Source organism: Myotis daubentonii, chromosome 9, assembly GCF_963259705.1.
Source record: "Myotis daubentonii chromosome 9, mMyoDau2.1, whole genome shotgun sequence".
NCBI classification, from domain to species: Eukaryota; Metazoa; Chordata; class Mammalia; order Chiroptera; family Vespertilionidae; genus Myotis; species Myotis daubentonii.
Genome location: NC_081848.1, coordinates 55,772,534 through 55,798,342, shown reverse-complemented (window position 1 = coordinate 55,798,342; position 25,809 = coordinate 55,772,534). Strand labels below are relative to the sequence as shown.

At 51.0% G+C, this 25,809-nt stretch overlaps 1 protein-coding gene across 1 annotated transcript in view; it reads left to right on the top strand.

Moving 5' to 3' along the window:
* The window catches only part of SERGEF (secretion regulating guanine nucleotide exchange factor), a 194,197-nt gene extending 172,143 nt beyond the window's left edge, over positions 1-22,054 (top strand). Inside the window, 2 exon segments of the mRNA XM_059709066.1 lie at positions 21,731-21,946; positions 21,949-22,054. Of these exon segments, the coding sequence (XP_059565049.1) occupies positions 21,731-21,946; positions 21,949-22,031 (299 nt within the window). The 3' untranslated portion in view covers positions 22,032-22,054.
* The last annotated feature ends 3,755 nt before the right edge of the window (positions 22,055-25,809 follow it).

The window sequence follows — 25,809 nt, the reverse complement described above, 5'->3', positions numbered from 1 at the left end:
CGCCGCACAGTGCAAGGCTGTAAGACTTTGTATATTCACCTATGAGGTGGGTTTTATTGTTGTTTTCCGCAGAAGGGCACTAAGGGATTTACCCAAGGTCATTCAAACAGAAAGTAACAGAGCTAGGGCTGGGAACCTGGAGTTGTCTAACTTTGAGGCCCATTCTTTTCTTCCTGTGGCCTCCTGACCAACTAGAAATTTTGAGGTGTCTCTCCTTTGGTTTAACACATAAATGGCCATGGGAAGACCATGCTTAGCTTTACCAGGTATTACGATCTAGTGGGAACTAGGCTGAGACAACTGTTGCCTGAGAGATGGACAGGACGTTTGGGGGAAGGAGAGATGAGGGGCTGGAGGGCTGGGAATGAAGAGGGGGCCTTGGAGCCCAGGGTTGGGGCAGGGATACCTACTAAGTAAGAGAAATAGCGCTTAAAGGAGAAGTGGGCCGTATTTTGCCATCTTAGAGTTTTGTCAGCACCTTCTCTGGTGTGAGGGCTCTGTGCTGGTCTGCAGCTTGGGAGGTCTCTGGCCAAAGACGCTGATACAAGCTGGAGGGCCTGCAAGTGTGTAGGAAAGGCTCTCTGGGTTGCTGTCTTTTTTTCCTCTGGCATTTTCTGAGCACGGCCACGAGTGAGGCACTGGACACTTGGGGAGCACATCTTGTGGTCCTTGTCCCAGAGGCAGAGCAGAAAAAGATCAAGAGCCAGGTCCCACTCTGCCTTTCGCCGTGGGACCTCAGACAAGGTACTTCATCTTTCCAAGCTCCAGTTTGGGCTAGCTGGCTCCATTGCAGGGATGGTCTGTTCACTCTCTGTTTACCCAGTGTGTCAACCATTGTCATTTTTCATGTGTGCCTGAACATGTTGGGCAGCACTGCTCTGGGAGCCAGGCCTTTGAGGCTGAAGCTGCTGCAAGTTCAGATGACAGGGAGCTGAGCAAAGGCTGCTGCAGATGTATGTCCCAGTCCTCTGGAGCAAGAGAAGGGGGTTATTAAAGAGTCAGGACCTTCGTGTTGGCAGCCCTGCGCCTGAGGATGTATTTGGATTGCTGCAATGATTTCCTTTCCAGTGCCCCCTCGCATTTAGTAGACTTTCTCCTGCAAATGCGCCCTGTCTCAGCTGCACTAATGGGGACTGAGGAGAGAGGCTTCATCCATCCCTGGGCGAAAGCTCTTCAGGGGAGGAATGCTCCCTTCCCTAGGAGACAGTGGCAGTGAGAGACTCTGGGGCTGGAAAAGGGCAGGCGAGGTGGCAGAGTGAAGGCAGCCTGCTCAGTCACCGCCCCAGAGAAGGCAGCCCCTCCAGTGCTCATGGTCTGAGCAGAGCATAAGCTTCCTACTTCCCGGCAGGAGTCAAATGAAAAGGGTTTCAGCCCGGATTTGCCTTCAGGAGGAAGACCCCCTCAGGGACTAGCAACACCCTGTTCTTCTCCTGACACTCAGGCGTGGGTTTAGACGCGATGAGACCCTGAGGTCCTTGTGCAGACCCGATCCTCCGTCCAGATCCTGATCCCCGGGAAGGTATGGAGCCTAAAGAGCGTTTGACAGATGCAGGTTGTGATGCTTGAATGAACAAACCGATGCAGACCCCTGCTTCTTGCTGGCATTAACCGCATCTCCATGAGAAGGAGAGCTCAGAGGGGTCAGCAATTCTGCTCCAGTCAGGAATTCTAGTCCCAGTGTTCTTCAGAGAGGTTCTGCTTCCTTACCACAGTGGGGATACTGATAAAGCAAGGGCTCTGAGGTCTCCCTTACCGTGAGACCTGACTCTCCAAGCCTCGGCTTCCTCATCTGTAAACAACATCAGAACAGCAAACCTATCTCTCAGATGAAAGCACCCAGCTCCCCACAGATTAGGGTTCTCCAAGGAAACAATATAGAGGATCTGCCTATTTATTTATCTTAAAGAATTATCTCACATGATTATGGAGGCTGGGAGGTCCAGAATCCTTAGAGCTGGAGATTCAGGCAAGAGCTGAGTTGATGTTACAAGGTTTCTATGTAGCAGCCTTGAGGCAGAATTCCTTCTTCAGGAAACCTCAGTCTTTGCCCTTAAGGCCTTCGACTGATGGGATGAGGCCCATCAAAAATTATTGTATGTGTTAATCACATCTGAAAAAAAAACCTTTATGCCAACATCTAGATGAGTGTTTGACCAAACAACTGGTGACCAGCCAAGGTGACACAGAATTAGCCATCACACCATGAAAGGGTCAGGGTTCCCGACAGGGAGGTTTCCTTCCCTCTCTCCTGTCCTCCCTCCTTTTCCAAGTTGTTGCTGAGGTCAGAAGAGGCTCCACTCAGTGACCTCTCTGCCGTGGGAATCTGAGCAGTAGGCCTGTGCGTTCCTGTTGTCTCTCTGAGGTCTGTTCTGCTGACCTCACACCCCAAGGAATCAGTGTCCCCACCTCCTAAAGCAAGTCCTAGACCCGTAGTGGTTTTCCGTTGAAGTCTGCACAGGCCATGCCCTTTTCCTCTGTGTCCTGTCCAAGTCATTCCCGATCTGCTGCTCTAATATTCGCAGTTGCACTTATTACTTTTGTTTCTGAGGTTCGATGAGAAGACCTGAGCTCTGCCACAGCCAGAGGTTTCAGCCACCAGGATGACCTTTCTCGCTGGGTTAGTTTGCAGTGACAGGGCTGGAAGGAAAGGCTTGGTGGGGGAGGAAGAGTTAACTCCCTGCCTCGAGTGTTCCAGGTGGCACTCTGCCTGGAAGCAGAGAGCTGGACTACATTCCATTTTAGAGATTTATACTCCGCAGGTGATCCAAAATGCTTCTCATTTTAATGGAACATGGGGTTGCTTTTGCCAAAGTTGAAGGATGCCTAGATGGGATCTCTAAAGCAACATAAGGTTGGGAGGAGCGCTCTGGACCAGGGATTAGAAGACCCGGACCCTCGGCCGCTACCTCCCCATGTGTCTGTCATGAGTTTAGGCCCAGCTACATCTCATAGGTCCCGGAAACAGCACTCACCTTCCCTTTGCACAGAGACTACCTCCCAGCTTTCAGAACGTCTTCACGATTCATCACCTCCGTTCCTCACCAGCCTTGTGCAGTGGGCAGGATATGGACGTGGGGAGGGAGTGTCTCCATTTTGCAGACAAGGTTCAGAGAGATTCGGTGACTTGCCCGAGTTCACACAGATGGGAGGTGATGCAGCTACAATTGAACCCAGGATCCTTAGTCCAGCTTGTTTGGGGTACCCTTTGGAATATGGCGAAGTCTGTGAAACTGTGAGAGAGCACAGGGTGGAGTTGGCAGATGGCTGGTGGGGGATCCAGCGGGAGGACAGCAGCACAGGAGGGGGGTGACCCTGCTTTCCTGCTCCCGCTCCCCAAGCACCAAGGCTTCAGAGGGAACCAGAGTCTGGGTGGACTCGTGCCAACTGAAGGAAGGTTGGTCTCTAGCTACTCAAATTAAAATGTTTTCTGATGCTGTTGATTCAATTCAGAAAACATTTATTGAGGCTTTATCACAGAGCAGGTTCTCTACTGGGGGCAGAATAAGTAAGCAAAAGTAAAATGCAAAGTAGACCGTCAGTCTACTTCTGTAAGCAGAAGTATAATGAAAAGTTTTATATTTGAATTGTAAACAGAGGGCTTTGGGTTTACATTGAAAGGTGTGTGCCATTAAGTCATCATCTCAGGGACAGGAAGGCAAATACAGCTGAGCCCTGAAGGATGAAGCAGGATTTGACCATCAGGAGACAGCGGAGGAAAAGGGTCTCTCCCCTGCTCTTCTTGGCCGTCGCTGCCGTGGTGCAACAGGAAGCCAGCTGCCAAAGCCTGTTTGCTGTGGGACCTGGCCAGCCCCAAGCCTGGTGGAGCCTCTGTCCTCGCTTGTCAGATTTGATGCAATGCCCTGAAGTGCATCCTGCACAGCAAGTCTGCCTGGCAGCTCTCAGAAGAATAGACAGCAGGAGGGGCACGCAGGGGAATGGCGGGAGGGAAGGAGGCACCTTTCTAGTGATTGTGTCTCCCCTCCTAGGGGCTAAGAGGCAGGAGCTATTGCTTTGCATGTGTAATTTTAGACGGAGAGTGTTTTGTGTCGTTATTTAAAAACTGGATTCTCAGTCCCCTGTGCAGTTTTCTGTCAGCTTGTTGCCATGGAGAAGTCAGACTGGAAGCTCTGTCCCCCTGTGTCAGCATTTCTGGACCTGCCAGCTGCCTCCTGCTCCTTCTCCAGATGGAGGGGGCACAGGGCCCTCTGGGGGGCAGGTCCTCTCTCTGCAGGCACCAGAGCTGCATCTCTCTTCCCTTGGGGATGGGAGACTTCTTTCTCCGTGCATTGACTCTCGGCTCTACACTCAGTGCCTTGATGTGCTGGGCACTCCGCTGTGCCCTGTGAGTGCAAAGAGGACTGTGCTGGGGCCACAGCGTCTTCAGGCAGGGCCCTGCCAGCGAGTTCCATCACCCATCCCTTTCCTGCTCCTCCACCTCGCTCTCACTTCAGAATTGAAAGGACTGGGTTTGTTTCCCCTCCAACCTTGATCGCTGCTCATTTGGAATCTACACACCTGGACCTCACTTCCTCTCTCTCCTGCACCCAGCACAAGACCTGGGGCCAAGGCGGGCGCTCACCCAGGACTCCTCTGCAATGAAATCCTTTCTCTGACTGCTCAGGAGGTCTGTCTGTCCTGTCCTTCTTCCTCTGTTCTGAGCGAAGGGGCAGCCTGCCTGGCCACCCGAGCCGGTGCAGAAAGGGAGGACTTTGGAACCAGATGAACCTGGGCTTGAGTTTTGGCTCCCCCTTTTCTAGCTGTATGATCTCAGCAAGTGGCACCTTTACAGGGAGCCTGAGTCAAACCCAATACTTTCCTTTGAACTTGAATCGCCAGCCTGTCAGTAATTGGAGTAGTCATTTTAAAAACTGTAGAAATGGATGACCCAGACGGTGGGACCACACCCAGGTGCAACCCAGCTGAGACAAGTGGTCCTGCAGAGAGACCCAGAACTGTGTCCTGGCTGTGACCCTGACATCCTGTATGACCCGATCAAGTTTCTTTCCTTACCCAAGACCTCGAATTCCCTACTTGAAAAAATCGGGAATTGGATTGGGTGATTATGAAGAGTTCTCTTTGCTCTTAAAATCTGAAGATTTAACTTGAAAAGAAAAATCTTCCCTCAGCTGCTGCTGCCACCATCACCAATGTTCCTTGGCTGGCGGCTGACCTCAGCATGACCCCCCTGCCAGCCGCTCCAAGCTGCTCTCCCAGGAAGCTCTGGGCTAGAACATTGGCATTGGATGTGCAAATCTCTTTTGGATGTAAAATCCCTTTGAATGCATCATCTCTATCCCCACCCCCAGTCCAGTGGCCGGGCTTGGCTTGCACCCCAGAACAGTGCAGAATTGCTGGAAGCTGTGGTTTTTCTTAGGCGCCTTCACCTGTGTCTTGCTTTTCCTCAGGACCTGTTGTCTTTCCAAGCCTTTGGCTACTGAGGATTTTATTCTCTGAGCTACCTGTAGTCCAGGGCTCTGTGCTAGGCACAGGGTACAGAGATGCAGAAGGCACCGTCCCCCGGACAGTCTCACAGTCTGTGACATGGAGAGGCGAAACAAAGCCGAGCTATGAGTTCACAGGAGGCTGTCCAGGGAATCTGTGGACTTGGGTTCCAGCCATAGCCCTTCCTCTGTCTTGGGCCAGTTCTTCCCTTCTCCAGGCCCAGTTTCGAGCTGAGGGTCGGCCCAGGGATCTCGAAGTTCCCTTCCTGCCCTGAAACTTCCACTTTAAGTGCTGTAGCTCAGTGAAGGAGTGATTGTCGTAGAGTTTTCAGAGGAATGAGGACTGGAGCTCAGCTTTGAAGGCTAGCCTAGGATTTGGACTGGCCCAGGAGAAGTGGACCAGCAGCTTCCTGGCCGGGGGGGAGGAGGAGACTGTGGAGTCAGGAAGCCCTCCTGACTAGAGCAGAGGGTTCATGTGGCTCATGGGGAATGAGATCTGTCTCGGAGGAGGCAGCTTTTGCCTTCCACCTGAAGGAAGGCCCTCGTTCCCAGGCGTGGGTACTGGTGGTAACTGCAGGATAGAACAGCAATGAGACAGGTTAAAACCAGAGCTCCCTTCCTATCTGGCGGCCCCTGTGTAATGCATATCATGACAGAAAGACCTCCAAGAAGGTGCAAGTGTCAAAGCTAGGAGAGGTTACCTCCTCTCCAGGTCTTTCCCTCTCACTCTAGCCGGCAGGTGCTTGATTCATAAGACCAGCGTGGAGTGTGAAAGAGTCAGTCTTCCTGGGATTGCTGCCCTTCTTCTATTGTCTGTTCCTCCCCAAATGTTTTCCTGAAGTCAAGGTAACAAGAGAATATTTTGACTGTGTCCTTGGGATTGGATTGTAGATTCATGTATCCAGCCTATGGATCAAAGACTTGCCCATCCAGAACCTGCATGTGATTTCCATCCTGACCGCCTGGCCAAGGCCATTGCACTCCTCTCAGCCCTCTGTACCCATAGCTTCGCAGATGCCGAGTCACCTTGTTCCCGCCTCCTTGCTTTCTCTCTAAACATCTCTCTTCTGCATCCCATCTGAGACAGCGCAGACTCTGCTCATCCTCTTTCTCCTGGACTCTGCCTCTGCCTCCAAACAGATCTTCCCAGAGCCCCTCCTTCAGAGTCAGCCTCAAGTTCAGAAAAGCGCCTGGCAGAGTCTGGGAGCCCCTGATGTTATCTATGGTGACAACAGCATGGCAAGGATGATGACTGTTATTGCCCAGATTTTGCTTCTGAAGCACAGCTTTGACTGCATCTCCCTTTCCTAAAAGTCTAGTGGCTTCCAGTGGCTACTGAGTAAAGTCCAAAATCTTTAGTCAGGCATTTCGAGGATGTATTTCCTGAGCCATCTGCAGTGATATGCCCTGTACCTATCGTCCCAGACGTACTTCCTTCTATTACTTTTTGCACTTCCTCTGCTTCTACCAGACTGAACTCCCACCATTAGCTCTGCAAGCTCCTTCTCCTCCCCAGCAAGGCCTTTGTTCCCGCTGTTCTTCCTATTTGGAATGCCCTTCCTCCCCGCCCCCCCCCCCCCCATTCATAACTTTTTTTCCGCTGGGAAGTCTCTCCTAATCACCTAGCTTGTATATTTCTTGATGTCAGATGCCACAAATGGCTCACTCTGTACCCGGTATCAGCTACCAAGTAAAACTCAATGAATGTTTTTAAAACTCAAAGATGAGGTTCAGCCCATTTTCAAGCAAGCGAGGGTTTGCACTAGGGAAGCTCAGTCATCCGGGCCTTCCAGCCAGTCCTCAGTGTCTGAATTTCCACGGGAGGATCGGGAAGTTCCCTCATATCTGTGGGTACATATTAGTGAGCCAGCTCCACATGGTCCTGTGTGCTGCATACAAGCAAACTGGCAGGAGAGGGTAGAAACCCAGGGAACCATACTAGCTACAGAGTCGACACCTGCTGTGTCCAGATGGGGATCAACCATCCACGGTACAAGGGCCTGTATAATCCTGGATGTCAATATTCTGGAGGGCCCATTTGGGGCTCTCCAATGGGGAAGGGGGGGTCTGACAGCAGGAATCCTAAGGAAATTATTATGGGGCACTCAAATTCCAAGGGGTTCCAGCCAGACAGCAACTTGGGGGACAAATAAAAGGTTCAGGTCCTTTTGTAGTAAGTGGTGGGATGGCAAGAGAGTCCCAGCAGAGTGTCAGGGTCCTGCCCAGCCATTTAGAGATTGATTCAGGACTCCAGCCCCCCCAAAGTCCCAGTTTAGGGCTCACTAGTCCTATGGCTGGGCATTCCCAGTGGGTGTCATCAAGGAGACTGTCATCAGGGATTTAGGCTTGGAAATAGGCATGATTCAATGTGGACACACCTTCTTCTGTTCTTCAGTTGCCTTAGGTGGGCAGGATGAGGGGAGGCAAAGGCTGATACATAGGCAGGTCCAGGGGTGAGTCCTGCCATCTCTCTCGGCTCATTCTGCCTCACCAGGCCCTTGCCTCCATTTCAAACTCAGGCCATGATCGTGCCACCCTCAGGGCCACCGTTTGGAAAAGCCAGTCTCAGGCTGACACTCACTGCCTGTAAATGGCGTGGAATTAAGCTAATCAGCGGCTCTTAATTCCCCAACAAATGCGGGTGCTGTGCTAATTGCCAGGGTCCACGCAGGCAGATCCCTGGTTGGCGGCATCAAACAAGAGAAGTGGTAATTTGGGGGCTGGAGTGGGGGAGGGCCTGCTTTGTTGGCAAGCCATTTAAAACCATGTTACCCCCCGAGTGAGCCACAGTGCAGAGGGCCAGGCCTGGCCTCCTTATCAGCCAAGGGGCTGAGTGAGTGGCCCACAAGTGTGTTTGCAGGAGCTAAACCTCGGCACCATGGAGCAGTTTCTTGTCCATTAATGGATTTTTTTTGGTTCACCAGGGAAGATTCCACCAGCAGCCTGGCATGGCATTGCCAGGGCAGCTCATCAGGGATAAAGCATCCAAACCTTGGTCTGCCGTTACCATGGCAACATGGCAATTCCAGGCTCTCCAGGCAACCTTACTGGCATCTGCTGCTGTGAAAAATTCAGATGGAGAAGGGCCACTGCTCCTTCTCCATTAGAGACAGAGCAAATTGTAAAGACAGGGAGCTATGCACCAAGGACCAGGATCTTAAAGGAAAATGCTTCCTACTGATATGACGGCTTCTTGATGAAATGGTGTTTAAGTGGCTCTTAAAGCTGTTCTGTCTGTTGGAGAGAACCACAGGGTCAGAATAACTTCCTGAAGGAGAAGCGGAAGAGGAGATGAAGAAGGGTAGGGGGAGCAGGATGAGGAAAGACCCATCTGGGGAGGTAGGTGAGTGTGTAGATGGGGGGCAGTGCGTTTGGTGGGAGAAAAGACATTGGTAGAGTTGGGCAGGTGTCAGCCATGTTTCTCTGAAACTTGCATGTTTGAGCCACGTGTGGCTAAAACCAGCCCTTGGCCTTCTGCCACCCAGATGCTGTCCATGCCTTCCCCTCCTGAGGTGTGGGAACTAACCACCACTCTTCCCACTCGGCACCCACTTGAGGTGGGCATTTCTTGCTTTCTGTTTTGGCTCACAGTTGTTTGTAACATCTCTGGTACCCACTGGACTCACTGAACCCCTACATTTCATAGTGGAATGGAGACCCAAGAAGAAAATGCTTGCCTAAGGCCACCAGCGACACAGAGGCCATAGAACATAGTGGTTAAGAACTTGGGATCTGAGACAGACAGACCTTGGTTCGAGTCCTGGTGCCACCATTTTGTTTTCAAGTGGGCCTGAGCCTCAAGTTCTTCAGGGGTGCAATAGAGATCTTGAACATTCCTATGCTATTGGGGTGTTATGGGTGTGAGATGAGATATGGAAGTAATGCAGGACAGTTCCTGGTGGGTAGTAAGTGCTTAAGAAATGTTAGCTATGAAGAGATTGGTAATTCCTTAAAAATGGGCACTGTCTTATTCATCCTTGCTCCTCCATCCTCCTCTTTCCTTGTACACATGAGGAACCTAAATAGTACTTTATCTGGAATTGATATTAGAAGGATATTTGTTAACGAAATGAGTATTTGGAATAAATCTTTGGTGCCATTTGGTCTCCATAGCACTGGAGCCAGGCCAGGCCCAGTCTGGCGTGTGTAGCTCAGCTTGCACAGTGAAGTGACTTGCCCGTTTGGGTCCCCTAACCAGCTGCCTGTGGCCCAGGACTTGTACTTCCCAGGGGTGTGGGTTTCTTGAAAGACAGATGGAGTAGATTCCTCCTGGCCTGTGGGCACAATGTATGGGATTCCTGCTAATTAATATGTAGTTTCTAATATGCGAGAGGTTTCCATTGACTCGCACATAGCACTGGGGTTTTCAGGAGCAATAGCCCACGTTGTGGATGAAGACACTGAGACTCACACCAGGGGTCTAGCCTGAAGGCACTCGCAGGAAGAGTGAGAGTTGGGGTGTGGGCCCAGCCTGTGACTCCAACTCTGATGGTCTCTCCACTGAAGGAAGGCTCTTTGGGTCTGTGGTTCCTCCTAGGATATGATCCCAGTGAGGTGAGGAGCACAGGGCTTGGAGTCACAATGCCTTGATATGGGTCACAACCCCATCACTTACCAGGGTACAGCTCTTAGGTGAGTGCCTCTCTTCTAGACATCTCGCTCCCTGATCTTCCCACCTCGGGTTTGTCGAGGGGCTTTGGAAAGTCTGAAACTCCAGTGTCTGGGAACAGGGCATTGTCTCTGTGAGCCACCTTGAGCTCAGCAAGGCTGCAGCCCAGCAGGTTCAGGTGGGCTATGGAATGGCAGCTCGAGTGTGTTGGAAAGTACTCTCCCGTTGTCCTGAAACATGAACCATCAGAGCTGGAAAGGCCCTTGGAGATCAGCAAAGCTGGTGTCTTCAGCTTCTAGGTGCAGAAAGGGAGGCCCTGGGAGAGGTGGTGACTCACCCAAGACCACGTGCTGAGCTAGTGTTCCCACACTCCTCCTGGCCAGGCCTACCATGACAGCGTTGGTCCCAGAGCTGGAGTGGAATCTCTCCAGTCTTTAGCTCGAATGTCTGCCTTCCCCCAGCTGGGGCTGCAGGTTCTCTATGAACTTCAAGTCCCTTCAACACGGGCTGCCCCAACTACCCCTCCACACACAGTTCCTTTAGATCGGTGACCCTGTGGACAGCCCGCCCTGCTCCTTAACTTGGCTTCCTCTCAGGGGACTAAGCTCCTCTGGGGGCAAATGACACATGTTCATCCCTAAAAAAACATGTATTGAGCTCCTTTTATGTACCTCCAACTGTTCTAAGTGCCAGGATACAGCAGTTGAACAAAATGAAATTGTTCTCATGGAGCTGTTCGTTCTAGTGGGGAGACAGACAAATTAGCATATGATGGGGGGGGGGGTAACATGCTAGGAAGGAAAATAAAGCAGTGTGGTGGGAGAGGAGGGTGGGGTTGAGTGATCAGAGAAGGCTCTCTGAGAACATGACACTGAACTAAGACCCAAATGGAGAGAGAGGGGAGCCATGTGGATACCTGGGGAGGAGGGTTCCAGGCAGAAGGAACAGCCAGAACAAAGGCCGAAGCCAGAAGCATGACTGGCCAGTTGGAGGGAGAGCAAAGAGATTGGTGTGGCTAGAGGGGAGGATACCGAGTAGATGGAACTGAATTGGGTGCACCACCACAGAGTAGACACTCCGTAGGTGTTGGTTAAGTGACTGGAGACCCCAGGGAGAATTCCTTCTCAGGTTTGTGTCATCAGTGGCTTCTCAGTGAGCTCTCGAACCCTACTCTTCTCATCTGCATGTGGATTCATCTGGACCCCTCGGCTGGGTTCCAGGACAGACCTGCTTATTCCTACCTGCACTATTGCTCTCATTCCCAGCCTCCTCTCCACACTGGCGATTCCCAACAGGCCTGGGGAGGACAGTGACCAGGCTCCAGCAATGGCAGCAGGCCAGTCACTCTTGGCCCTGGAGCCACTTCTGTCCCTACCCCTCTGCTCGTGCCCCTCAGAGGTTTCTGTGTTCACTTAATAAGATGACATTTAATGGAGACCACTGAACATTCCATCCGGGTTCCAGACACCACATACGGGCCAGGCCATGGGAGACATAGTGCAGCAGCTCACACGGAAGCAGTGTAGGAGTGTCCGTGGCTGTGGGTTCAGCGAGAGTCAGTGGGCTTGGACTTCAAATCAGCTAAGTGACCTCAGGCTAAATGGCAGAGGCAGCCTTTGGGACAAGGTGTGTGTCGGGATGGGCTCGGTCAGCTCTGAGGATCACCCTTACAGAGGGATGATGACGGCCTGGTACCTACTGAGAGGAGGGGCCCTGGCTGGTCATGGGGATAGGCCAGCGGGCCATTCAGAGGGAGGATCATGTCACCTGGAGTGAGGAAATCTTAGAGGATGGGATTGCTATCTGCAAACACTTAACGGGAGTGAACTCCAAAGGTGCCATGCAGTGCCCTTGCTGCTCCATCCCTAGGGCCAGACCTCTGCTGGCAGCCCCAGACTCCACGTCAGGCTTGTGCCTCACAGGCAGCCCTGAATCCTCTGCCCAGGAAGTGCTCATTTCTGGCCCTCCCCAGCCTTGGTTTCTTCCTCCGTAGAGTGTGATCAATACCTAGGGCTGCTCTTAAACGGGGTGGGCCATGCAAAAGTCCTTAGCACCACAGGAGGTCATAGCAGGCCCTCGAAAGGGCTAGTGGCCTTTCTGTCCCTCTCCCAGTACAGCCCAGCAAGCCAGCAGTGCTAATGGAGAACGCAGAATTCAGAAAGGGAGTCTGTGGGGAGGATTTCAGTTGTTTATAAAACAGGCCAACATGTTTCCACCTCGTAAGTTCTAAATCCATCATCCTTAGCTCCCTCGATCTAAGAATAGTCACCCAGTGGAGCCTACGTGCCACAGCACGCTCTCCCTGCAGGTGACTGAGGAAATGTACCCGCGCAGCCGCCACAGCGCTCCTACTCCTGGGGGGATGGGGGCGGGGCGGGTGGGCCTGAGGGTGCGGAGCACTGGCCTCTGCCTCTCCCAGCTGGGCTGTTTCTGAACCTCTCCCAGACTCAGTTTTCTCTTCCATACAGTGTTGATCCTAATACCTTCCTCCCTGGGCTGCTCTAACCATCAAAACTGCAGAGCCTGCAGTAATGCAGAGGGGGGTGGAGAGCGGTGAGAAGGTGTGTAGAGGCGGACCTTCCACACTGCCACTCGGGCCGCAGTCTCCTCTTATGTAAAGGGATAGAGATTGATGAAGAGGACTGAGCAACTTTCTGAGCTATGGGGTTCTAACATAGGTTCTAGAGCATTCCCTGCCTTACAGCCTCAGCATGAGAACTGTGAGGGCAAACCGAGAAATTAAGGTGTTCCTATTTACCATCTGAACCAAGGCCACTCCTCTAGTGGGTCTGCGGGAGCCACCTGTGGACCGGGGTTTGTGCTCTCCTACTTGGCTCCTTGGCCTCTACCTTCCTTCTCTCACACATTCACACCCACCCACACACCACACAGATTCCCAGGATCAGGACTTTTGTTTCTCACCCCAGACTCTGCCCACTGCAGCAATGCCCCTGCCAACTGGGGACACAGAACCTCCAGGGGCAGGGCAGGTCCTTCCTGACGGTGAGGGGAAATCAGCCTTCCCTTGACAGCCACACCCTACACCCATGGGCACTCGTTTAGCCCTCTTGAGAGAATAAGGCAGCTTCATTCTCTTGCTAGCCACTTATTCATTTGTTCATTCACTCATTTGTTCATTTGCACAACAGGTATTTATTAAGCACTAATAAATGCCAAGCACTGTTTCAGGTGCTGGGATACAGCAGCAAATGAAGCAGAGTCCCTGCTCTCAAAGAGCTATGTTCTGGTCGGGAGAGAGATATAATAAACAAATAGTTTTTAAAAATATAAAGAAATAAAGCAGGTGAGGAGATAGAGATGGGAAGGGGTGTGGATTCCTGTTTTATATGATGTTATCAGAAAAGGCCTCTCAGATAGCATGACATTTGAACAAGTAGCTGAACAACATGAGGGAGTGAACCTGTGGCTATTAAGGGCAAGAGCATTCCAGATAGCAGGAACAGCAAGTGCGAAGGTCCTGAGGTGAGTACTGTTTGAGCAGGAAGTCAGTGTAGCTATGGTGATGTCAACAAGGTGGAACATGATAGGACATGAGGTCAGGGAGGAAGCTGGAGACGGATCAGCTGTTGTTTATCTGAGGAAGAAGATTCTGAGCAGAGCAGTGCCGCGTCTGACTTGGGTTTTACAGGATCGCTCAGGCTCTGTGTGGAGAATAGACCATGGAGGCAATGGCAGCAGCAGAGAGAGACCAGTTAGGAAGCCCTCTGCAGGAGGTGACTTGGCTGGTGAGAAGCAGCCACATTCCACTGTGATTTGGGTCTCATCAATGGTAGGGAGACAGGGAATTAATTGTCCAGGGGATGACCTAGACCAGTGGTTGGCAAACTCATTAATCAACAGAGCCAAATAACAACAGTACAACGATTGAAATTTCTTTTGAGAGCCAAATTTTTTAAACTTAAACTATATAGGTAGGTACATTGTTATTAACTTAATTAGGGTACTCCTAAGGCTTAGGAAGAGCCACACTCAAGGGGCCAAAGAGCCGCATGTGGCTCGCGAGCCACAGTTTGACAACCACGGACCTAGACTATGCTGTGTCAGCCCAACTGCCCTCGCCCGGGCCAGCTGCCTCCGCCTACAGCGCAGAGTAGCTGTCTGTTGTCCAGGCGAGAGAGGAAGGGCCTGGACCTCTTTCTCTCCTAAGCTGCCACCCAGACCTGAGCACCTCGGAGGCCTGGATTCTGGGCTTCTGGCTCACAGCAGAACCCTAGGGACCGACCTACCAATTACTGCCAAAAGGATGGCATCCCCTTGAGCGTAGGTGGCTGCACACTCAGAAGTTTTTCCCAAAGTGGCCAGGCTCTGAGATCAGCTGTGTCCACAGTGACATATACCAGCTTCCTGAGTCCAGAGCCTTCTTCTCCGTGCTCCAACTTCACCCCTCCTCTCTCTCCACAGAAGAGCTCTAGGTCTTTGTGAGGTCTTTGACAGGAGACAAGGTGAACCATTAGCTGCCTGACTTTTCCACCCCCAAATCTCCCCCCTCCCCCCCCTCCCACTCCACCAGGTGCAGGAGGCCTTCTTTGGCTTCCTCAGCTTCCTCAGCCTTGGCCGCAGCGCTCACAGCCTCAGCGAGGTTCTGCTGCTCCCCAGAGCACTTCTCTCGCCAGCTAGGGCTCTGCCCTCCATTGCTGAGCTGGTCCCCACACAGGTGGGCCGTGACTCTGTACCTTTTCTCCATTGCCTGGGAGGCAGTGTTTCTGCTAGGGGGACCGTGTGCTAGAAGAGTCCTGGAGGCAGGCTGCCTGGGTTTGAGACCAGCTCTGCTTCTTGTTGGCCATGTTACCTTGCACAGTTCTCGCCACCTCTCTGGAAAATGGGGGTGATGTTAGATTGTACCTCATAGGCTTTTGTTGGGGATTCAGTGAATAAATACTTAAAAATGCTTATCACAGGGCCTGGTACACACTAAGTGTTTGTTGATTATATTACCACTTTCACATGGTTTGAACTAGCGGAGGAACCTGAAACTTGGGAAACCTGGATTCTAGTCCTGGCTAGACTGGTCATAGGACCACAGTTATTTCACCTCTCTGAGCCCAGCTACCTCCTCTGTAAAGTGGAGATAATAACACCTCATAGAGTTGTTGTGGGAATCAAGGTTACATTTGTATGAACCTGAGAAGCACCCTTCCTAGGTTGAAGCCCTCCTCATCGTGTGAGCTGGCAGCTAGAGCTCCAGCTATCACATCTACAGTCCCAGTGACAAGAGGAAGGAAGGGACAGAGAAGAAGGGATGGGGACATGCCATCTGCCTTTGCAGGCAGGTTACCATAAGCTGTTGCAGAACCTTCCAGCTTGCACTAGCCATGACAGAACCAACCAGCTACAAGAGCGGTTGGGAAGTTTTCATTCTGTGATTCAGGGACCACTAGGAAGCTCTACCACATACTGCAGGTGTTTGCCCTCCTTGGCAAGGCCCTTCCCTGTCGGGCTGTAGTCCCAGCACCATAAGGCCCTGTGAGGACCCAGGTTGCCAAGAAACTCGGGCAGGTGCCACAAGGCCTGAACAGATTTGGGTATTGTATCTATCCCGTGCCAGGGACCCTGCCAGGGCCAAGGTTCCGCTGCCTGCAGTGCTCTGAGGCTGACGCAAGTGTGGTGGGCCATGAGCTCCGTCACTTGTCACATCCTGGTCAGGCCAAATCTGTTGAGCCCCATGAGCAGGAGGCCTGAACTCTGAGAGGCTAGGAAATCCCTCTGTGATTACAGGCTCTCCACCCAAGGCTCGGGGGCCGATAGCGCAGATCTGGGTCAGTCAGGTGGGATGTCAGTGTCCTCGAGGACCTGGCACATGCCGGGCACAGTGCAGAGGGCCCTCTGTAAAAGCGGGAATCTGCTTCCTCAGCTTTGGCCGCAGCTGTTTCAAACACTGGGCACTCTGCATTCCAGTTAGCTTCGGGGAAGTTGACCGCGAGACATTCTCCTTCCACCCCTTCTACATAAGAACAGCCCACATGGTAGCATCGTGCTGAGTCCAGAGGCCCTCCCTGTCTTCACTGCGCCCCTGAAAAGGTGGCCCTAAGAGGTGTGGGGGCAGGAGCCTCTGCTAAAATGCTGGAAGAGCTCAGTCTTGAAAGGTGTCCTGCTGTGAGTCCTGGTAAGGGGCAGCCAGTCTCTCACTTTCCAAAGTTTGTTTAAGGTGTTCAAAACCTTCATAACGCTTGTCATTCCACCCCAGGCCTTCCCCTCTGGCGGTGCCCCTCCCTCTCCTCTCTGCCTTTTTCTTCTCTCCCCATGTGGCCTGCCTCTTATGTGGGCGTGAGCTGTCACTTATGTGTCAGGCGCTGTGCTGGGGCATTTTATTTATATATATAACCAGCTCTCATGCAGTCCTTCTGGCAACCCTCTGAGGCTAGTGGGGACCTCAGTACCAGTATCACACAGCTGTGTGTGGATGTGGGACCCAGGATGGCAAGCACAGCCCGAGGTAAATATATCACACATATACCAGGGGCCAGCGGAGTAGGAGCCACTGGGCTAGATCTGTCCCGTGGCCTGTGTCATATGGCCTTGTGAGCTTAGAATCATTTTTAAAGGGTTATGATAATGAAGAAGAAGATGTGACAGGAACCAAATGAGCCCCTCAGACCTGAAATATTGGTTGTCTGCCTTTATAGGCTATTTTGGAAGCCCTGATATAGAACACGCAAAGTTCAGTACACATTCTGTGGCCATACTGCCTCAGTGGTCCTAGGCCTCCGTTTCCTCGTCTATGTAATGAGAACAACCTATAAAACACGGCTGCCTCATAGAGCTGTTGGAATAAAAGGAGATAGAGACTATAAAGTACCTAACCTCAAGTGAGCTTCTTCGGAAGTATTAGGGGCAGATATTTCTGGGGTTCTGCCAGGCCTCGAGACCCAGTGGGCATGAAAGCCCTGGCCCAAAGCCTCGGCTACCCCGGCCCAGAGCGTGGCTTCCTCAGAGCGTGTTTCCTTTGGCAGGAGGAAAGGGACCTGCCAGCTGCCCATTGTGCCCAGTCCTGCTGGTAGGTCAGCTCTGCCTTCCTCCTGCCCCCATTCCCGCTGACCGTCAGCTGGTGCCACTCACCAGGGCTGGGCACCAGGCCCACACCAGGTGCCGGGCTTGGTCTGAAGGTACCCAGCCTCTTGTACTCCCACCTCGCGACTCAGCTCAGCCTGGCTGACATCCCGCTTCACCGCAGGAGCTGCAGCCTGGGGTGCATCCTCTCTGTGTACACTTCTCACTTGGGGGCCCAGCAGGCAGGCATCTGTGTTCCCCAGACCCAAGCTTTTGGCCAAGTATTGCCTTCCCATTGAGGAAAGGGTAGGGGGAAGGGGAACCCTGAGCCTGTCTGCCTCCCTCTGTTGAAAGAGTGGTCTGTAAAACAGGGTTTTAGTGGATAATAAGTGAGATGTAAAGAGTACAAAATTGAGCCTGGCCAGTGTGGTCCAGTGGTTGAGCATCGACCTATTAACCAGGAGGTCACGGTTCAATTGCTGGTCAGAGCACATGCCCGGGTTACAGGCTTAATCCCCAGTGTGGGACTTGTAGGAGGCAGCCAATCGATGATTCTCTGGTTCTCTCTTATCATTGATGTTTCTCTCTCTCCCTTTCCCTTCCTCTCTCTGAAATCAATTTTTTAAAAAGAGTACAAAATTGAAATCATTGAAACATCAAAAAGGATATTTTCTGATCTAGATACAGACAGGCTTTCAATTCCTACAAACAATGGAAGAAATTACAAAAGATCAATAAATTTTAATACTTAGAACCATAAAACTTATGTTTTATATCAAAGCCCAAAACAAAATTTTAAGTCAAACTGAGAAAAAAATATTTATGCCAGATATGACAGAGAATAAATTAATATTCTTAAAAAATACTTAAAACAACAAGACTCTTAATCAATGACAGTAACAATAGCAAATATTTATATGGTACCATGTGCCAGGGACCATTCTGTTTTACACATACTCATTTAGTCCTTGTGAACAACTTTATGATAAAGGTACTATCATTATCCCCATTTAACAGATTAGGGAACTGAGGCACAGAGAAGCTAAATAACTTGCCCAGGGATGCTCAGCTAATAAATGGAGGAGTTGGGATTTGAACCCAGGCCATCTGACTCTGAGGTCTCAGCACTTAAACTTTCCAATACTAAACAGGAAAAAGATGCCAGGCAGACAATACACAAAAGAGGAAATACAAATACCTGAGAAAACATAAGAATTAATTTTCAATTTCAATGGTAATAAAATATACAAGTTAAAAGAATGACCATTGTTCTTTTCAAATTACGAAAGATTCTTAAACACTGGAATAACTCATAAATACTGGCAGTGTGGAGTGAAACAGATTCCCCCAGATTGCTGCAAGTATAGCAGGTGGCCTTTCTGAGAAGTCGTCTAGTGGTTCTCAGAACAGGACTCAGGAATCCTGAAAATGCCCATGCCCTCTGGCCAGGAATTCCCATTGTAAGAGTCTAATTTGAGAAAATAATTAGAGAGATAGACAAAGATTCATGCATAAAAATGTTATACAGAATAATGGAAAATTAGAAACAACCTACTTATCTGACAATAGAATATAGGTTAAGGAAATTGTTTAATCTCCAAAATGGACAATTAGGCAGTCATTTTATTTATTTTTATTTTTTTAAAATATTTTTTTTTATTGAATTCAGAGAGGAAAGGAGAGGGAGAGATAGAAACATCAATGATGAGAGAGAATCATTGATTGGCTGCCTCTTGCCTGCCCCCTACTGGGGATCAAGCCCACAACCTGGGCATGTGCCCTCAACTGGAATCAAACCTGGGACCCTTCAGCCCGCAGGCTGATGCTCTATCCACTGAGCCAAACCAGCTAGGGCTAGGCAGTAATTTTAAATAAATCTGTGCAAAAAAAGACACCATAAACAAAGAGCTACACCACACAACTTCTGAAATACATTTAACAACAAATAATTATAAAAATAAAAGATACACAAAGAAAACTTACAAATCAATAAGAAAAAGGCAAACAATCAAAGGTCAAAACAGGCAAAGTAATGGATATAAGCAATCCTAGAAAAGGCAACATAGGGCTAATGAACATAAAGTGATAGCATCTCACTGGTAGTCAGGGAAATGCACATGAATTAAATATACTTACCAGAATAGCAAGAGTCTAAAGGCAAAGATAGAGTGAAAGAAGTTCATATCCATTGCTGATGGGACTGTACATGACTGCAGCCTCTGTGGAGAGCTAGTTAAATTAGATGTGACCCTACCACACTCACTTCTAGGGATCAGCTCTGCACAAACACCAATTTGTACAAGGAGACATGTTCAAGGATGTTCATTGCAGTGCTGTTTATAATAGTAACAATATTAGTATTATTGTTGTACTATAATAATATCCTATATAATATTATCCTATATAATAAAAGCCCAGTGACTGAATGGTAGAATGACCAGTGACCAGTCGCTATGACACGCACTGGCCACCAGGGGGCAGAGGCTCAACGCAGGAGCTGCCCCCTGGTGGTCAGTGTGCTACCGCAGTGGGAGCACCGCTCGGCTGACCGGGATGAGTAGCTGCTCCCACTGTGGAACCCCGGGCTGATGGGCAGGAACCTGGACTGCGATCGTTGCCTCCTCACCCCAGGCTCCTCCTCCTTGCTCCCTGCAGACATCCTCCTCCAGATGCCTGCAGGCCACGCAGCACCGCTGCTGGGCTCTCAGAGCTGACCCCGGAGGCTAGGAGGCTGGACTGAGACCTACTCTGCCGCCTCTCAGTGCTATTGTCTCTGGGCTCAGCCCGACTGGGTCCCCTGGAGAGGTGAGTGCTCTGACTCCACAGAAGATGCTGGACCAGGGAGCAGCAGCTCAGAGGATGGGTCCACAGCCGCTCAGCTGACTTGGATGAGCAGTGCTTCCACAGCGGTCGATCCCTGGAGGTCACACCCCCCACCAGTGCACGAATCCCATGTACCGGGCCTCCAGTATATGATATTGTCTGATAAAATAGCAACAATGATTATCATTAAATAATTAAAAATGTATAAGGAAAGGGAAATCAATAAGCAAAATGTGATTTATACATAACTGGACACTATATAAGTTAAAATAAATGAACCAGATCCATAACTATCAGCTCAGATAAATGTTAAAAACAATGCTGTGTAAAGAGTGAGTCATAAAAATGATATGTATTTGCATGATCCTATAAACAAACTAAAAATATTACATAGTATTTAAGAATATGTATGTAGAAAAATATTAAAGAAACATGCAAATATTGCATACCAGCTTGATTGATATTTCTTTTTTAAAGGAAGGGTTGAAGCAAATATGGCAGAATGTTTACTAATGTTCTAAATCTGATGGGGATATTGTGTTTTTTTGTTAATTATTTTTTGTACCTTTTTGCATATTGAGCTATTTTAAAATTTCAAACAAATTATTTTTAATTTACTTTTTGAATAATTTGAATTCCATGGAAAAATGTTAATGGGTAAAACCAGGACAAAATATACACAAATATTTACAAATTTCATATATGAAAGTTTGAAAGAGCTGTCTAAAATATTTGTAGTAGTGGGCAAAATTCTAGAAGCCTGCTTTTCTTTACACTCATCCATATTTTCCATTTTTCCATGAAGATGTATTACTTTTATATCAAGAAAAAATGTTAAACAACTACAGAAAAATGTGAGTTTAGGCCCTAGGAATGTGTCCAAACCCTAGGAGGTGGTGCTGCGGTGGGTGGGAGCTGACGGGCCGTCGGAGAGGCCTGTGCTTGTGCGCCGGCTCTGATGCTTTCTTGCAGTGTGGCTCCTAGTTCATTCAATCTCTTATCTAGTCAACAAACCCTTATTGGGTACCAGCTGTGTACCAGGCACTGTGCTAGAGATTCAGCAGTGAGCAGACAATCTAGTGAGGCGGGGATAGTAAACACGTCCCTATGCATGGCATCTCTCCACGTACTGGGCTGGCAGAGTACAAGGGCAGTAACGGGAATCGCAGTCGGATTGGGCAGCTGGGGAATCTGGCCTCTGAGCAACACTTCAACTGGAAGCTAAAGGATGAGGAGGAGGTGAGGAGCCCAGTAAAGCTAGGACTTAGAGAGAAAGGAAGGCCCCACAGGCATATTAAAGGAACTGTAAGAAGGCAGGGTTCTGGTAATTAGAGGGTAAGGGTGGAGTTGTACAAGGAGAGGCCAACAAGATAGTCAAGGCCAAGGAAAGGTCTTTAAGGTGGAAAGTCATTGGAGGGTTTGAGCAGTAGTCACAGGATTAGAGTCGCAGGCTCAGAGGTCCCCTGGATGGTCTTTGAAGATCCGAGTGGATGCTGAGCAGCCCCATGAGGGAGAATGGCGTTGGGTTTGCGGGTGGCAGTGGAGATGGAGAGGCGTGGAGGATTTGAGATATGTTTGGAGACAGCATTTTCAGGTCTTAGGTCATTTGCTGGGGAGTGACACTGAGGCAGGGCCAGGTTTGGGGCAGGATCACGTGTGGGTTGGTGCGAGTGGGAAACACGGGCGGGATGGGAGCAGGGACAGTGAGCATGCCACTGGGGTCACTGAGCGTTGGTTTCTTCATGTGTAAACTGGGGTTATGATGAAGCCTGCGGCCCAGGGGAGTGTTCCAGCCCCTTGTTCAAAACCCAGACGGCTTCTCTAGCATCTCCTCTCCTCTCCCTCACAGGCGGGGCGGTCTACACCTGGGGCTGGAACGAGCACGGCATGTGCGGGGACGGCAGCGAAGCCAATGTCCAAGCCCCGAAGCCTGTGCAGGCTCTGCAGTCGTCACCAGGACTCCTTGTGGGCTGTGGGGCTGGACACTCCCTGGCCCTCTGCCAGCTGCCAGCCCTCCCTTCCCCAGATGCCAGTGAGGACTCCAAATCTCAGGAAGCCACGGACAAAGCAACTGGAAGGAAAGACAACCAGGACCATCTACCCAAAGCCAACCTGACAGGTGCAGAGATGGGGGGCTTGTGACCCTTTAATAAAGTGTCTGTCCCCACTCAGAGTCTCCTGGGGAATTGCTGTCAGGTTGTGGGTTTGGCCAGGAGGGCTCAGGAGGCACTATGGCTGGGCTGACCACTGGCAGGAATGATGGGAGGCTGCCTGCCTGGTGTCTGGGCTCAGGGACACACATCCTCTCCACCCAGCAGAGGAGAATGAGGGTTAGGTCCTTGCCACTGGACATGGGAAGCCTCAGGAAAGCTCCAGGCCCTCCCTACCTGGTGGGGACAGAAACCAGGCCCATCCCCTATGGTGGTTCTGGTCCAGCAGCCTTTGATTCAGCAAGACCGAGGATTCCTAGTCATGCTTAGAGCAGCGCATGCCTCTCCTGGGATTTATCCTCAGGGCCCAGAGCGTGTAGCTTTTGGTTCAATGATATCCAGGCACCCTGGATACCTGGGCAGGAAGAGGTTCTTGTCTTGATGACTAGGACCAAGGGAGGAAGGCTCTGGAGTGGGGGGAGGAAGTGGAGATGAGTAAGTGGAGGGGAGACAAGACTTCTGGGAAGACCTGGGGCAGGCAGAATCTAGAACTCACCGTTCTGAAGCTCTCAGAAGACTGGTGACTTCATCTGAGCCAGGCGGGGCTCTGGAGCTAGTCTGTGTGCTACAGTTGCCAAGCTGTGTAGTTTCAGGTGGGGGCCAGGCCACAGCATGGAAGGGGGTCTGCAGGGATAGCAACATCAAGACCCTGCCCCCAGGCCCGAACCTCTGCAGGAAGAGGGCCTCAGTGAAATGGGGATGGGCCAGACCTGGGCCACGGGCTTGCTGGTGGCAACGATGGCTCTGGGGACAGACTTCCTCTCTCTTTGCTGTGACTGGCAGCCTTTGGCCAGAGGGTTTCAGAAAGCAGCTTTCCCTGGGGGACTGTGGCAGCGGCCCCAGCTAGCCAGCCGGGCCTGTGCGCATCCCACACCGCCTTCCCTTCGTGACTCAGGAGAGGGTTGGGCCTGAGGGCTAGGCCCCGATGGCTTTAGGAAGTTACAACACCCCAGGACATCCAAGCAGGAAGATCTGAATGATCTGGCTAGCCTCATGGCCTCACACGGCTTCATTAGAGCTCTAGGAGTCTCCTGAGAACTCAGGGGCCACCTGGTGGGCTGTAGCTAAAGGAAGGCCAAGTGAACAGAGATCCGGGTCCCACGCTCCACCTGGTTCACAGCAGCTTTATTTTAATCTATATTATATATTAATTAGACTTCATATAAGATTTCACTTGACAAGGAGTCCTTGAGAAAGGTTTAAAACCACTGATGTTATCCAATATTTTTATTGTTCATGTGGAAAAACAAAGGCCTAAAAAGGGGAAGTTACTGTCTCAAGACCGTAGACCTTACTCCTGGCCCTGGGTTCTGATTGGGAGGCGACCCATTCAGGGCCTAGACAAGGGGAGGCAGAGAGAGGTAGCCCTAGGACAAGAGTGGGTCAGCTCAGGAGAGTGGGGATGAGGACAACCCTGTGGCCTCCCAGGCCTGAACCTACAGGCTGCCACACCATTGGCTGGCCTTGAGTGCCAGTGCACGGAGCCCTGCTCCCGGTACTGTACCTGGAAACAAGGCTGCCCGGGCCAGCAAAGTCCTTGTCCCCCTCTCCTGGAACCAATAAGGCCAGTGGGGCCCCAAGCGCTTCTGGAAATGGGAGGAAGGACATCGCTGTGCACTCTGAGCTGGTCTTTCCCAGGTGACCAAGTCCTCAGAGGTGACATGATTGATGGCCCATACTGGAGCCAGCACACCATTACTGGCCAACACCCACAGGCTGGGTGGTCTGCGTCTGACACATAGGCCAGGGGGCCGTCCCACATGGGGTGGTGTGTCGGCCCATACCTCTGAGACAGGGTTTCCATGCATGAGGAACCACCACACCTTCTCATAGCGTGGCAGTGCGAGTTCCCCCTACCTCTTTCAGCACCTGCTGGAAGAAACCCAGTCCCATGTCCTCTCAGGCTGAGCCCTAAAAGCCTCTTCTGAGAAAGTGTCTCGGGGCACCTTCCCAGCCTGAAACAAGGGTCAGGTGATGCAGCAGCCTGAGCCTCAGCCCCTCACTCAGAGCCTGAGTCAGACCCTCTTGGAAGCACAGGGCACAGTTAGTCCACATGGAAGGATGAATGGCACCACAGGCCGTCCCATCACCACCAGTTCCGATGTCTCGCCCCTCCTAACAGTGGCCAACAGGCTTTCTTTACAGTAGTTCATGGGCTGGATCTGGTGTGTGACTGAGCACTCTGGGGGTGAAGGAGTGTGAGGGGCTTTGACAGTGTCTCCCAGGTTATTTTCTGAGCCCTCTGATCCTGTTGTTCTTCTCAGACCTGTAGATGTTCAAGCCCATCCTTCCTAAGAGAGCCCGAGCTCTTCAAGGGCCAGGACCAGGGCTAGATGGATTCTGGAACCCTTTCTCCAAGGACGGGTCCTGCTGCAGAGCAAGTGCCCATCAAATGTCAGTGAGGAACTTGTCCCTACGCCTTTAGGGTCACCATGGAATGGGCAGGTTAAGATAGTGGGAGCTACGACCCCCTCATCCCCACCCATCTTCTGCTCTTATTTCTTACACATGTTTGATGACTATGCTGTGGATGACATAACCATTTCACAGGCAATGTCAATATCATCCACCTGGTTAGCTAATGAGCCACAGGAGTCAACATGAGAAAATACCCACTCATTGTTAGAAATTACGTTTTTTTCCTGATAGACTGAGTGAATTAGTCCTCACAGTCCTCCATGTGAGAGGAGGAAAGGAAAATGAAGAGGCGGGACCCTATTGTGTGCTCACAGGTCTTGGGTCTTGCCTGAGAATGATGGTTATTGGGGTGTTCACCTCCTAACCTGCCACACACACTCCCCCTCCTGAGGGCAGGTACCCCATCTTGACACACCCACCACCTTTGGTCCCAGTGGGCCTTCAGGACAAGACTGCTTGAGCCTGTGCTTGGGAAGGGTGAATCCAGGCCTGCAGCTCAGAGTAAAGCCCTCCCCAGGCCCCGCACACCTACTGCTTCTGAGTGAGGTCACTTAGTGATCAATGGAAATTGGGAGTTAGCCGGTGATTGGGAAGTGCTGGTGTGGGGTGGAGGGAGGGAGTTCCAGGTTTTACAGTGCATATGAGTAGCTGCTGCAAGTTCAGAGTGTCCGAGTGACTGGAGCACGAGACAAGTGGGAGCTGGGAGAGGAGGCCTTGGTAGCCAATTTAAGGTAGCCAACTGCCCTCTTAGGGCCACAGGGTGTCTAAGCAGGAGAGTGAGGTGGTCAGATGTGAGTGGAAAGCTCGGAGCATGTGAAGTGGCCTCTTGGTCACACCCATGGCACTTCATGAAGGAGGGCAGGAGGCCAGGTCCTGAGGGTCCTGGGATTTGGGACTAACAACTCTAGTGTTCCTATCAAGTCTACCTCCCACTTCAGGAAGGGACAGCTTAATCCAAGCTCTGGAGTCAGACCGCCTGGGTGTAAAACCGTGGCTTCATCATTCATTGGCTGTGTGGCTCTGGCCAGTTACACTGTGCCTTGTTCTCTTGCCTCCACAATGGGCATGTTGAATTATTGTGGGCTCTCATTGGACAACTTTTCTCAGATGCCTCACACATAGCAGGTGCTCAGTGTATGTTGATCTCCTTTCCCCATTAGCTCTTGTCCCTGAAAACCCACATTCCAAGTGGCTTTGTGTTGAGTCCCACCTGAGTCCACCAGAGGCACTTCCTCCAGGGGGAGCCCAGGGAGAGGGCATGTGACCTGCCCCGCAGCAGCTGAGGCTGCTTGGCTTCTCC